A 15134-nucleotide genomic window follows, 5' to 3' on the forward strand; every position below is an offset into this window, starting at 1 on the left:
ATAAATTTAAATACCGTATATTCCGGCGCATAACGCGCCCCGGCGTATAACGCGCACCCGTAATTTCCAATAACTTTTTTTAAATTTTAAGATATACTCTTCGTATAACGCGCACGAAAATTTGGATTGTACATGTGCAATATCTCGTCTAGTATCTATAGAAAATCAGAAAACCTTTTAGTGTGGGACATGTTTTGGTCCCACCTTACAGATAATACAAAAATTTTTTTGAAAGTATGTAACACCGATATGGCAGTTATTCCGGGCGGATTGACACCATTAGTTCAGCCATTGGACGTCTGCTTAAGCAAACCATTTAAAGCCAATTTAAAAAAACAGTGGAACACTTGGATGTTGGAGGGCGAGAAAACCTTTACGAAAGGAGGACATATGCGTCATGCAAGTTTGGAAACAGTGTGCAAATGGATATTAAAAGTATGGGATGAAATTAAGTCTGAGATGGTTAGAAAATCATTCAAAAAATGCAACGTTTCAAACAATCTGGACGGATCAGAAGATGACTGTTTATTTAGGGATGAGGGTAACACAGATGATGAAGACGAAACAGATTGTGATGACGTGCCTGAAGAAATAACGGAAGACGAACATATGAACTATTTACGTAATAACAAAAATCAATAATGTATATATGTAAAGGTATATCATTTCTTTAAAATAAAAGTATTTTTCTATATTTAAGTTTTTTTAATCTATAATTTTTTATATTCGGCGTATACCGCACACTCGAAAACTCCAATGTTACTTTTTGTATTAAAAGTGCGCGTTATACGCCGGAATATACGGTATATTAATTCGAACGTATTAGTAGTCTTCACCCTTCGTATTCCTATTAGCTTCTTCTTGCTCCTGCAATGTTCAGGACAGACTGAAGGTTACTCACCTTATTATTTATTATTATTATTTTTCACCCTATTATTTCAACACTTATTTCCAATCTCCCTTCTGTTATTTAGTTATATTGGTAAAACTTGTTCACCTGCCTTACTGGTAAAACACTTTTATCCTCGCTGCAACTTGTTTGTAGTTTTCGCTCGCATCTATGTGTTTTCATTCCGTATTTCGATTATTCCGTATTTAGAACTAAAACAGTAGCCTGCATTTTTATGTGGTTTTATTTTAGATCTTTTATTATAATGTGTAGTTTTTTTCGCATAAAAATTTTGTCATTTAGCTGAATTGACAAAACCGTTAAGTGGTGTCGGCTAAGCGAAATCTTAAGCTTGGGGTTTCAAAACAGAAAGCTAAGTGCGTGCTAAACCTTTATCGTCATAAATATTTCTGTTATGAGATTCTAACTGGATTTTGCTCAACTCAATAAGGCTTGATTAAAAGTTTTGAAAAAGCAATCTAGGTTTGAACGTAGCTTATTATTTTGATGTTGAAAGGCCTATAAGTAACTTAAATTCCAAAAAATTATCCAGTTATTTGGTTATTTTAATATGTATAAGTATATGTTTTCAAGAAGTTATATTTTGGTATTAAACATATAATTAAACATTTTATATGGAATGTTTGGACTAGACACATTCTCGCAAAATAATGTGGCTACATTTAGCGTTTATTTCCTATTTACTTTTTAACTTTTTTTTTCTACTTTTTTTTTAACAAAACATAAAATCAAACAAAAAGAAAAATCTTAATTATTTTCTTGCTTAATAAATATTGTTAAAACTGGTGTTCTTCTGTAAAGCACCAAAAGTTAAAACTCAACTATAACTTGCATTTTTTACATATATTTCACTTTGAAACAATATAATTGTAATATTTCTGACAACTTTGGCGACTGCATGTAAAATTATATTAACAACTTTGAATCAGGTAGTTTTCTCGAGGAACTATAAAATTTGAAAATTCGTAGAATATTGATGCGTACTTTGTAAGAACAGTACACTTACAGTAAATAATGATCAAAAAGTACTCGTAAGTTTGATGAAAGTATTCAATCGCACAGGTATTTTACAGTAAATTTATCTCTCGATATAAAAATCGTAAGAGCCACTGCCACTGTTTATGGGTGTTCAACATAAATTTATATTTCGTTTTGATGCGCAAAAGCTACGAAAGCGTCGAAATTCATGGAGTACAGTAAAATGAAAATGATGTAAATACTCAATTAAGTTAGAGAATAAGTAATTGATAAATTTTTAGGAAAAAATAACATACGGCCCAAACTACAGGTACCATGGATACAATTATAGTTTTAAAATTTGATATGCCAAATGGGCCATATTTGTTAATGACTTAACACAGAGTTTATTTCGAAATTTAAATTTATTCAAAATTTATTGCAAATTTTTTACGTTAGATTTTGCATTTGTTTCCCAAAATCTATGAAACTTGGTGTTTGAAAATTGCAAATGTGCGCAAAAAAGAGCCAGGATTTTGACAGGATAAAAAAAAGGTAAGATTTACCAATTAGTTCGAGAATTATTTAATTAAACGTGAGGGGGAAAAATACCCTGTTTAACCGATATGTATTCCGCTGAATTGCAATTACGGATTATTCATATCCTTAATTGATATCCTCAAAATGCAGCTGATCCAATCACAATTTTTGTAAAAAAGGACATAAACCGTACTTTCTTTTTAATCTTCAATACAGAAGGAGAAGCAAACACGGATTTGATGAGTGATCGATATGTGAAACATCCTTGTTTTTTTTAACAAAATATTTATTAGTTTTCACACCAGATGAAATTAACACCAAGGTAGATAATAAATAATAATTAAAAGTAAAAGTATGGTTTGACCACCGCAAGAAGATAAAAGACATCCTACCAATTCGTTTTAATGTGAGTAGAATGCTGTATAATTATCATCAGAGCAATACTTTCCTCTTACTGAACATAATTTCTTTTACCTTTTTAACTATTCACTTTACATGTAACGCTTATTGAACCTGTTAAATTCATACTATATTTTTGCCTTCGGTTCTTCTTTCAAAGGTTCGACTACATTTATTTTCCTGCTTTGAATGGAAGTTGAAGGGCTTTGAATGAAGGTTTATTTGCTGTACTTCCATATGTCCCTACCTAAAACATGTATTGCCCCACCAATCATGATTATTAAAGATGTTGAAAGACTCATTAAATAGGTTTGCCATTTGGCAATTTCCTATTTATTGAAAAATACTGCAATGCTCACCCGATGGACTTTAGCCATTCAGGTATCTGCAAGGCAGATTTGTTGACCATATTTTCTGGAGCATCATATTAGGAGGGCCAACTTTTCTTCCTCCATAAGGACAGATAGTACAGAGATTGAAAGAATATCTCTGCCTTGCCTGGGATTTGAAGTCAGGATTTTTCTGTGTGAAGTCAGTTCCTTAACCACAATACAGTCTGGTCGGCGAGTTAAAAATAATATAAATTAATGTTTTGAAATGCTCGTTGAATTGTATGTTGCTACAGTTTTTTATATTTTCTCCTCCTAGCGCTTACATTTAAGCAGCCAAATGACTACTTCAAGGCCAAATACAAATCGCTATTTCACTCGGTACCATGAACATTACAATGCTATAATTATATATCTCGACATTCAAAAATATATACAAGTACAATTTTGAAATTTCCAAAACATGCATAATGCAATACATTACGGTTTTTTAACTTTTGCCAAAATATTGCTCTTTAAATTGTGCTTGATGCATGACTGTAAGTTATGGATTATTTTATACTTGTATTTTAAAAAATTTAGTCATTTTCAAAATTAATAATTCCAAAAATGGAAAATATAGATTTTGTAAATTAAATTTTTGATAAAGCTTTTGGAACCATTAGTTTACTTTTAAAACTCGGTATAATTTAATGCTGATCAAGTTTTACATGAGAGCATGTCCAATTGTAAATATTTTTCCTCTTCATGGTTACCATCATTTCTCTTATTTTGTAAAAAACAATTTAGATTCTCGATGTAATTTTACTCAGTGAAAAAACAAATATTTTAAATCAATGAAATTTTCGACCACGCCAAAATATTTCTAATTATACCTATTTTTATCATCTAAAACTCGGAATTCCACTTGAATTTGATCATACATCGTAGTAGCCTTAAATGACGTATATTTAGGTGAGACATTTGTATGATTTACGTGTCATCACGTACTTTTTAAAAGCCAAAAGCAAACGGAGGAGGAAAATTAACAAAAACGTATAATATAACAAAAATTAACGAGTGAGAATGGGCTTATACAGAATCTTTTTTTATAATGAATAATATTTCTTGACAAAATTCATAGTTTAACAGAAAATATTTGCACTTAAATAAACTCAATTTATTTTCTATGCATTTCTTAATATTGTAATGGAACCAAACATTTATATTAAAGATTCATATGGAAAGTTTTATTCACATCCAATAAAATTTGTAGTAAAATAATCTTGTATTTATAAAATCATATTTTTTGTAAAATCATATTATTTCTTTATCTTTTTTATTTATATAATCATAACGGCATCTTCTGCAAAATTCAGTCTTCGGCACTCCAGTACACAGCGAGTTGCATCTAGAATTCCTTGAAAAAATAAGGTAAAACTAAGATTGCACATAATTGAGCAGAATAATTTCGAAAAATGCAGTTTCATTGTTATTTTGTTATACATTAATTTAATAAAACCAAGAAGCAAACGCAATCTGTCTAAGCAGAGTGAGAGGTTACGTATGGGGACTTATTAATAAGAATGAACTGATTAATAAGAAAGACTTATTAATAAGAACGAGAGTTAAATTGTTAGTAAATTCCACTTAATAGAGATACAAGGTTTTTGTAAACAAATATTGTAATAATATAGGAGAAAATTTCGAGGTATAAATTGAAGAATCAAGAAAAGAAAATAATTTTAAGAATAATTAAAAAAAAAAGTAATGATTGTAGAAAAAATATATTTCTTTAATATTGTTGTAAAAATTAAGTTTCTTTCAAAACACAAAATTGCTTAAAAACATTTCAAACTTCATCCGCCTCTCTTAGGTAGCTTTGAACATTTGATCTTAATACAGGAACAACGCCCCATCTTTTTTTAAGTGAGATGACGTGCAAATTCTCCTAATTTATCCGGAACGATTTCCCGACTTTTTATTTAAACATGGCCACATATAGGAAGAAAAGTTGATGTACGCAATATAAACCATGGCTCATAGCTTATAAGAAATCTTTTTATTTTGAAATATTTCACACTTTCGTCATTCGATAGATATTTCGAGAAAGAACACTTGATTTGAAGTAACAGATTAAAATCGCTATGTTTTACCCCCGACGCTAGCATTTAATTAGCTTGTTTATTGAAGTGGACACTCTAATTCTGTTACTGTACAACTACCTGGAATCGCAACAGGAGTATTTTACTCCTGTCACTCGACTCTGCTCTTCCATCCTCTTTTTGTTATTGGAGTAAGTTACAATGAAATGGAAACAAAACGTTAACTTCAATTTATAAAGCAAGTAAAGGAATATTTTAAATGTGCAAGTTTAATATTTCACTATGTCAAATGAAAGCATAATAGGGTTGAAAACTTTAAAAAAAATTGTTTACAAAATTTTTTTTTGTTATCAGCATCAAATTTGGAATGCCAATGAAATATTAAAGTAATTCCTACCTTGGTTACTAACTATAAATTCTAGGATAAACATTTCGACAAAAAATTATAATCTCAATATTCATACTGGCGTTTTCTCCTTTCTCTCTTGCACTTCATGCATACTTGCAAAGTAAATTTATAAGGTGTTCCTTTTTCAGATGGTTTCCGTTCATTTGTTTTATTACAAAAAGCTGGACATCTAAAGGATGGAGAAGCAGCATTGTTTGTTTCAATCAGTTGATCATGTTTGTCGCTAAAAGAAATAATTGGTAATTATAAAATATATTCTTATACATTATATAATAATAGGTAGTATGATATACCCTGTTTGCTATCACTCGCCAACCCACGAATGTCTATTTATAGTTTTTTTTAAATTTTATTTCTTATGGCAAGAGAAAAGACAAACTCTAACAAAAACAGTGAACAAAAAGGTGAACAACAAGTAAGAGAAAAAAGTCACTATCTCAATAACAGATGTCGGGCACTCCAGTAGCACATCACATCAGAGTCCCCACGCAGAGCCTAGCATCTCAATAGATGGTCCCTGTTCATTATAAGTTCATTATTCGAGCATAACGGGCAGTTTGGGTCAGCAAGAATGCCGATGCGGCAGAGGTGGTTCGCCAGGCAATCATGGCCCACCGCTAGTCTGAATTCTGCAACAGCTTTATTGCGGGGCTTATCGGCAATGCCCTGTTCTAAGCTGTTCCTCCAACTTCTTGAAGAAATACGAGAAGTGAGCAACGCTTTCCAGTTTTGTTTCATAAAATGTTAGATATAGAGTTTTGCCGAATGTAAGGCCGAATGTAAGCTGTTGAATTATTTAAGTGCCTTTCTTAGCCAGCATATCGGCCTGTTCATTTCCGTAGATATCGCAATGTCCTGGGATCCATTGGAGTGTTATTTGTCTCCCTTCTATCCTCAAACTCTCTAGGAGAACCTGGCAATCCCGGATAGTCCTAGAGAGAGGTATTTCACGTGATCTAATAGCTTGGATGTCTATTTATAGTAGTCTGATATTTTTGTTTAAGCAATATGCTCATTCATAGACAAAAATTTTCTAGCATTAATTTAGACAATACTCGGACAAAATATATAGATCAAAGTTTTTTCTTATAGTACTGTAATTATAAGTTAAAAAGTAAAGCAAAGAAAAAAAAACTAGTAGCACAGTTTTATAAAATAATGTTCGAAAATTAAATGTTTTACTTTTCCAATTCTATTTTCTGGTATTAGTTCTGGTCAGACGACACCAGCATTATGTCTGATCAGTCATGTGTGACGTTGATATGTCTGATCAGACAACATCACATTGAACATTTGCAAAATCTGCAATCTTAGAGTGAAGGTACGAGGTTTGACAAACAACTCTGAACAGAGGGGTGTAGGTCCCTACTAGTGGCAAAACAGATAAAGTATAATATAATCAATTCTTTTTTTAATTTTCCTCAATTTTATCTTCCTTAATATTCTTTGAAAAATAAAACTAATTTGGTAAAGCTTTTGATTACATAAAAACGAAGATCGCCTTTTTGGCTAACTGTATAAGCCAAATTAATATATTTTTAGAAATCTCCCTTATACTGTGCTAAGTATTAAGCAAAATAATTAATTGCTTTAAAGGCTTCAAGCTTCAAAGGGGGCAGGCTCATCAAACCAGGCCACCTGGTTCTCGATTATTATAGAATGGTAGAATGGGGCGATAGATGGTTGCAGAAAGAAAAAAAAACACTTTTGCACTAGAGAATAGGTTTTGAAGCATATAAAGAGGTTAGTAAAAATTACGTTGGTGTCAGAAAAAAAATTGTTCCAAAAACTGTACATAATGAAGCAGAGATATTCAAAAAAGAATACTAATAGTACGCGAATACTAACCAATATAAAAAAGAAATTATAGTGCGATTTTGGAAACAAAAAAAATAATAAATTATAAATATTCTTCTAAAAATAAAAGCTGAACCGAAATTTTTCACTCTGGTATTGTAACGAGCAATTCTTCATGGTGTAAAAAGAAGCAAATTAACAAAAAATCTAAAGTATTGCTACGAAATGCGGGTGGAAACGTCAGATCAAAACCATTAATTGCTAAAATAAATGGGAAACAAAGGATTAAGAGCCTTCAAGTGCGTGGAAAAAATAAGTAGCCTAAATAAATCAAAGACTTGCCGCACTAAATGAATGATTTTTAAGCAGTTGTAACACAGAGAGTGAAAGTACGGTGATTTTGTGTTCTTAAACACTTAAATGCATTAAATGTTTGAAGATGCTAAATTTTTTCTTTTAGTGTGAAATGAAACTCAATTTTTCAACAATAATAAATTAACTTTAATCCGTCATATATCTTCCGTTCTGTTTCATGATCTTTTATAATACTTTTTGCTAACTTCTTGATCTCATACTAATAGAATTTTTAGTCATTATCATCAAAAAACTGAACCGAATCGAGGCTTTATAAGAGACATCATTTATTAACCAATCTACAATAATCATATGTGATCACGTAATGACGTGTGATGCTTGACATTGTCGTGGTAGAACTCGAATAATTTCCAATCCCTCAAATAGCCCTGACTTTGAACCATCAGTTAATTATTTATTCTGAAATTTGCGAAGCTTTTTGTATGGTAAACGTTTTGGTAATTGCAATAACTTTAAACGGTTAGTTGAGTTTTTTTGGTTGAATTGTACTTACTTGGTTGGATTTTTTGCTGATAAGAACTGGAAGTTCTAAGAATGTGGGACCATGAAATTACTAGGTATATGGCAAAAGACCATTGAATGGAATAAAATATAGTGGACTGATTAATATTCATTTTTTGTGTAGAGAAAATTGAGTCCTATTTCTCTCTAAAACCAAAAATTCTTTTCAAGGCAACGCAATAGATAAAGGGCTAGAAGATAAATTGAAAAACTTAGGGGAGAGTCGGTTAGCCCCGCCTACAGTTAATTTCATATGTATAGAATATTTTTTAAAGTCATTGCGCCATCGAACATTAATTGTTATATTAAAAAAAGATTATTTTCAAAGTTTCAAGTATTTATGCAGCTGTTAATATGGTAAACAATAGTTTTGAAAATATGTTGAATACAGTAGTCATGAAATTAAGAAAAATTGGTTGAATGTTTCGATTAAACTTCATTTTAATACTAAAGAAATAATTTTTTCTATACTTACAGCATTAAAGTAAGTAGTCTTAAGTTTAATTTGCACAAAGAAAGAAGTTTATATTTAAAAAATTTTTCGAATAATTGCAAATTTACAAAAAAATTGGATTTCGGGTAGCCCCGCTCACATGAATGTCGAGTATCACCGCCCAATTTTATTTCGTCGATAAATGTAGGGTTGCAAAGATTATTATTTTATTGCTTCACATTGGAATGTTATATGCATTTTTGACAACAAATATTGTTGTTATTAAATGATTGTTATTAAATTATAGAATTCACTAAAAGTATATAAATATGTAATAAATGAAATAATTTTGTGATAAAATGATAAATGAAGTTTATCTATTGTCAATACATTGGTCACTTTCATTTACACCTGAAAAAACAGTCAAAAAACATAATTTTTGTAACTGGGTGGGGCTACCCGACACATTTTGAAATGAGCTGAAAAACATGTTTTTCGAAATTTCCATTTTTTTAAGTTAAACTATTCTTTTTTTGGTTTATTCTTTTTGCATTATTTAATTAGATGGTAAAACAATAAAAACATACAAAAATACTGAGTATTACTCAATATTATGCAGAAATATAAGCAATACTCCTTAAGAGGGCGGGGCTACCCGACTCTCCCCTAAATCTGTACAATAATGTAATGGATTATGATAAAGCTGCAATTAATAGTGGCACGGTTTAATACAAGTTCACGCATTATGGGTGCCACCAAATTATTTTTTTATGAAAATAATTAGAGATATAGTATTGGATACACAATATTACGTATAATAATGGCGAGAGTTATAAGAGTAATATAAACGTTTCATTTCTTCCCATGATATAAATCGAATTCGTACGTAAAATTCTATATTTATTTGCTGATATTACTTTGGCATATATATAAAAACAATTATACAAAATCATTTTATTTGTTTTAAATAATATAGACTCATATAATCGTAACTAGGTTTCCTCTGAAAAAGTTTTACAGGAGTGGTTCAACTAATGTTCTTTTTTAATGGCTTGTCTAAAAATAAATAACGCATAAATACATTTTTCTAAATTAATTCATGGAACTAAATTTGAAACTTGAATTATAAATTGTGGGAAAGACTAACGAAAATAATAGAAGGAATTATTAAATTTAAATTTGTTTTTTTCTTTTTCTTAAAGTTTATTTTAATCTTAAATGTACGCATATATAGATACAATAGAAACATTTACTACAAACCTAGTACTTTGTCTGCTTTCTTGAAAAGCTAAAATAAGAAAAACGTTTTAGTGAAAAAGAAGTGCATTTAAAAACTAAAATAATGAGTTATTCTTTTATGATTATAATAAAAAAAATATTTTCATTTTAATGATGTCAAACACGGTGAAAAAAAGAGTAAAATTTGATACAAGTTTTTCTGGAGACGTGGAAAAAAAATACCTCAAATTTCTAAACATTAAACTAATTATTGGTAGAAAAAACCCCCATGTTTTAGATAAACGAGAATTAAATTAGAAACAGAAGTTAAATGAAGTGTTACAGTGTTGAAGCTCAGCAGTACACAAATAGTTCCAATTTGTAATAAAATTCTAAATTAAAAACGCGTTTATCTCGATTATAATTTCGTATTCCTTGCAGAAATATTTCATAAATATAAAAAGTAAATATTCTGCAATGATTTTATTTTGATTTTAATAGTTTTATAAAATGTATAGATCCATAATAAGTATATATCTATATTACTTATTTGAAGATTTTAGATTTAATGAACAATAATAATGAGACTTCCATTAAAAATATTTTTTTAAATCATAGATATGTTTAATGTGATATTNTATATATACAATTATTACTAACAATATACATTAAATGTAATTGTTAGTAATATATATTCAAGGATTTAAAATTTCAAAAGTTTGTTTATTTGGATTTCACATTATTCATTCTCATGATCGAAACAAATGCTTAAAATATTCAAAAGCAGAAGAGTTTTGAAGCTAAGAAAATAAAGTAAATTATATCAATATTTTAATTGAAAAAAAGCAAAATAATTACTTTTGCTCCCTTCGTAACAATGCAGGAAAAAAACTAGAAAAATCATCGATATTGCCTTAGAATTCATGTTTTGTTTGGTATTTTACAATAACCTAAAAGTATAAAAAACATTTTATTTCATACACAATTATAATAATAATTCATAAATCAAACACACTAGTGTATGTTATTGAAAAATAAATTTTCGTTTCAAGAACGGTTCGGTTCGAACGGAATTTTTGGTTGATTTGCAAAAAGGCCTTCGATCTCGCTAACTTATTTTTTGAGAAAGCTAAACAAAAATTAACTCTTATTTTATTTTTCATACAATGCAAAATATCTGAAAAAAGCATCTCTTGGTCTAATGATGAGGTCGAAAATTTTATTTTAATCTAACTAATCAAAAATCTAACTAAGCCCGTACTTAATCCAAATACAAGCCTCTCTCAAATCGCAAAAACATCATTTGAGACTCCCGAGTCGCAATTTAACGGCAATTCATCTAATACCTTCAGCATTTCCTTTTTCAGAAAAAAACGTACTTCATCACTATTTTAGATAAATAGATCACTGTTTAAATTGATTTAATTTTGAAGCTTAGTGGCGATAGTCACATAGTGCCATATTGAATACTATATTACATCTTATTTTAGGACAGCAAAATCAGTATTATGCATTTGTTAAACAAATACAGTGAATGAAACAGGTTTTTATGAAGATTTAAATTAGATATAAAATTTAACTATGAAGGGGGAGAGAAAGGCTACTCTTTTTCGAAAACCAACTTAATTTCAGATTTAAAGTAACAAAGAAAAACAATGCTAACACGAATGTATTATTTTTCTCTCAATTAAGTCCGAAAATTACTTAAACCAAATAACTAATCTCAATTTAATAAATTGAATTTCATTGAACAAAATCCTTTAAAAAGTTACTACGTATTTAAATTGCAGATTTTCGATGAACGAAACTATGAAAACTAAAGAAATATGAAATTGTGCCAAAATTTATTTTTCATAATTTTTTCAAAATATTAAAACACAGCATTATATCTGTTTACGTCAGTGAAGCTAAATTAAAACAACTCTTCTGAACAGAATATAAAGTTTAAACTACAAAACAAAGCTTACCAATAAAATAAAAATTAATAATTATTTGTGTTGAGCATAACTAATGTTTTTATACCTACTTTTGCGATAATTTATTGCCCTCTTTATAAAATGTTTATAACTCCAAAACAATTAACAATGGCTATATTAAACACATGTCTATAAACGTCAAAAAAAAGTAATGTTTACAAAGCAAGGCATTTAAATCAAAGCTCATTTGACTTTCAAGAGGAGTAAGATTGACTGCACTTACATATGTTTTCTTTATTATTGATGTTTTTTTTATTATTGATGTTTTCTTTATTATTTTATATTAGTTTTAATTCCTTACATTAAAAATAAATTTTTCTATAGTAATTTATAATTTACGATCTCAGCCGAAACCAATTCAAATAAATCAAACAGATTTAATTTATTATTAAGAAATTAAAAAAAATGGCAAATCTAAATTGCGTAAGATGGAACTTAAAATATGTGAATAATATGTTTTTATGTATTATAAACTAAGTTAATTGCAATAAAATTTCAAAACGTGAAGAGTTAATTGATTACTTTGTGAATTTGAGGAAATTAGCTTAAACGTTTATGCTTTACTTTTTTGTTACTTCACTGAATCTCTTTGTGTTTGGTATATTTTAAAGTAAAAAAATGATTTTGGTAATATTATAAGAAAAATCATACAAATATTTCTTATTTATGTAACACTTATGTAACGTTAAATGTAATAATAGTTTTAATGAAAAATTAGTTAGGTATAAATTGATGTCTACAAGTAGAGGAATAAAAGCCAGAGAGTCTAAATATTCCATATCCATTTTTTACGCAAAAGTGATGAAAGGATACGTGCTTAGCATTACGCCAGTATGTAACATTTGGTTTATTTTTTTAAAATAATGTAACTTTCATGTACTAGGTTACTTTAAGATAACACTTAAAGATGCATTTTTAAATAGTGTCCATTAATGCGAGTACAAAAACATAAACAAACATTCCTTAACTCTACGTCATGTACGTGTGATAAGAATGTTTTCTAAATAAAAGTTCTATCGAAATGAGTTGAATCCACTATATTTACATCTATATTTCTTGAATTTAGAATACTCAAACACTCAAAATAAATGCCATTTTTTTCAAAAAATAATGTTGGAAATATTAATATAAATCTTATGTCTGTAACGTACGAGACACTAAAACAATGATTCTTCAATGCGCTACCATACCACTTAAAAATTTTGACAGAGTTTAATATAATAAAAATTTCACTTACTTAAAAATTTTCATCACTAAAAATAGTGAATCAGACATAAGTTATCTTAAAAGGACTTGCTGAATCAAAATAGAAAGAGTACTTTAACTCTTTCTCAAAGCATAACTCATTTAAAATTAATCAAAAAAATTTAAACTCAATTGAAGAATCAAACTCAAAGCATCATCATGACTCATTTAAAATTAATTGTTCGTGGTATGTACGCCAAGCGGCTATGTACAAAACGTAATCGGTTCAGTATCTCTTGTGTATTTTATTTAAATGGTGTGTACAAGAATAAATTTCAGATTTAATCTAGCGTAATTAATTCTGAGCTTATCGATGAAATTACACTGCCTCATCTGGTGAATAGAATTTGAAACATAATTTCTGACAAATAAAGCAAGTGAAGAGAGAAAACCTGAATCAGTTAATACTTCATGCAACTGGTGATGAAGTCTAAATGAGGTTCAGATATACTTTGTGCTATTAATGCATAAAGTAAAATAACTTGCAGAAATAAAGGTATAGAAATAGACTAGCTACACTATCAGTTCTTTAAACAAAAACTTCCCTCAGTGTCAACACCAAATGGCTGTAGAAAAGTAACGGAATCAACGCGTGCAATTTCGTTTAATCAGTAGGAGGATAATATTAAACGAGGTAATTAAGTTAAGGAGAACATATTTTCAAGCATTGAGAAAGTATTGGATAGTAAAAAGACCATTAACAAAATTAAAGAATCTTTCAAAATATGAATTGATTCTCAAAAATTAGTCCCGCAGTGGACTGATTGTTAAGACACGGTTCCCAGCAGATCACCGAAGTCAAGCATCACTGACTACGGTCAGTGTGCTGGTGGGTTACCACTTGGATCAGTCTGCGTAGGGACCGAGGGTGTGCGGTATTGGTCCTCGTTAAACTGTGCTACCGTAAAGTGCTCGACTTCGCGCGCAGGTCGTCGGGCTACCGAAGCGGGGGTGCCATCCCCTCCGCAGAGGATCAAAATTGTGATGGCATGTCTTCGGATCATCCGGGATGTTTCCCAGACCGTCGCCAATAGCCCAATGTGCAGCTCTAGTGCGACGTAAATTAACAACAACAAATCTCAAAAATTAAAAGGGGAAAATGGTGAGCAGTGTTGAATGATTTGAGCAGAAGAATATTCAAACTTATGATTAGACTTTCAACCATGTAGGTCGATGGAAGATTGTTCAATATCCTGATTTGGGACATATTTTCAAGTTATTTAAGTCGAAATATCACTGTACGTTTCGTTAATTCATTATATACAAGGCCACTCCTACAAGAGATTTGTTAAATGTATCAAATAGTAATATCAGCAATAGAGTCTTTAATATTTATGAACTTTAGTTTGTGTACAGTGGAAAAAACTACTTTAAATTTGTTCGAAATCTTAGAGATTAAGTTACTGCTCTTCGGATAGAAAAAAAACAAAAAAAAACAAATTCTTAAAATTCAAATTAGAGGGTGTGTTGAATTGCGCCATTAAATTTCTATAATTGAATTCAATATTATAAGAAAGAGAACATACTGTAAATGACAATTATTTTAGGTAAAGAAGCTCTTCATTGAAGAGATAACTATCAAAGCACATTTTAAAAGCGTGGTATACAAACGGGAGTATGGCATTTCTTTTGGTTCGAAATATAAAATAAATGATAATATTAGAAATAAATAAAAGGTTTTCATCTCTTTCGACTTTTATTCTGCTAAAATTAATCATCTCTGAATTTCGTGTAACGGCCTTGATTTTTGGGTGTCATTCCATATTTTACAAAATTCTAATTGGTTCGTCCTATAGTTTTATAGTTTTTCTAATTAGTTATTTCTACAATCCCATCCTTTTCCAACGTTTTGAATCCGGATCATATTAATTTTCCTACATTTTGTGGGTTCTTGCCGAAGGTTTTCTGGCTAGTTCTCACACACTTGTTTCTTATCTCCCATCTTTGAATCTGTATCACCG

At 29.6% G+C, this 15134-nt stretch overlaps 2 protein-coding genes across 8 annotated transcripts in view; one reads left to right on the plus strand and one right to left on the minus strand.

Moving 5' to 3' along the window:
- Positions 1-4201: 4201 nt before the first annotated feature.
- Positions 4202-15134, minus strand: part of LOC107453428 (uncharacterized) — a 50302-nt gene continuing 39369 nt past the window's right edge. Inside the window, exons 1-5 of one of the 5 annotated variants that reach the window (XR_001585323.4) lie at positions 11920-11991; positions 10811-10902; positions 9995-10022; positions 5617-5851; positions 4202-4534 (exon numbers count right to left, since the gene is read on the minus strand). Coding sequence is in view for 1 of the 5 variants with exons in the window: in XM_016070258.4 (XP_015925744.2) it covers positions 4432-4534; positions 5684-5851; positions 9995-10022; positions 10811-10877 (366 nt within the window). In the remaining 4 variants the exon portion in view is untranslated. Of the gene's footprint in view, positions 4535-5616; positions 5852-9994; positions 10023-10810; positions 10903-11919; positions 11994-15134 lie in introns of those variants that run through there. The other 4 variants (XM_016070258.4, XR_011636396.1, XR_011636395.1 and 1 more) reach the window with 4 other exon arrangements.
- The window catches only part of LOC107452869 (uncharacterized), a 31028-nt gene continuing 22078 nt past the window's right edge, over positions 6185-15134 (plus strand). For all 3 annotated transcript variants that reach the window (XM_071178519.1, XM_071178520.1, XM_071178521.1), the window contains exon 1: positions 6185-6337. In XM_071178519.1, coding sequence (XP_071034620.1) covers positions 6200-6337 — 138 coding nt within the window. In that variant the 5' untranslated portion in view covers positions 6185-6199. The remainder of the gene's footprint in view (positions 6338-15134) is intronic.

The sequence above is a fragment of the Parasteatoda tepidariorum genome, chromosome 3, assembly GCF_043381705.1.
Source record: "Parasteatoda tepidariorum isolate YZ-2023 chromosome 3, CAS_Ptep_4.0, whole genome shotgun sequence".
Classification (NCBI taxonomy): domain Eukaryota; kingdom Metazoa; phylum Arthropoda; class Arachnida; order Araneae; family Theridiidae; genus Parasteatoda; species Parasteatoda tepidariorum.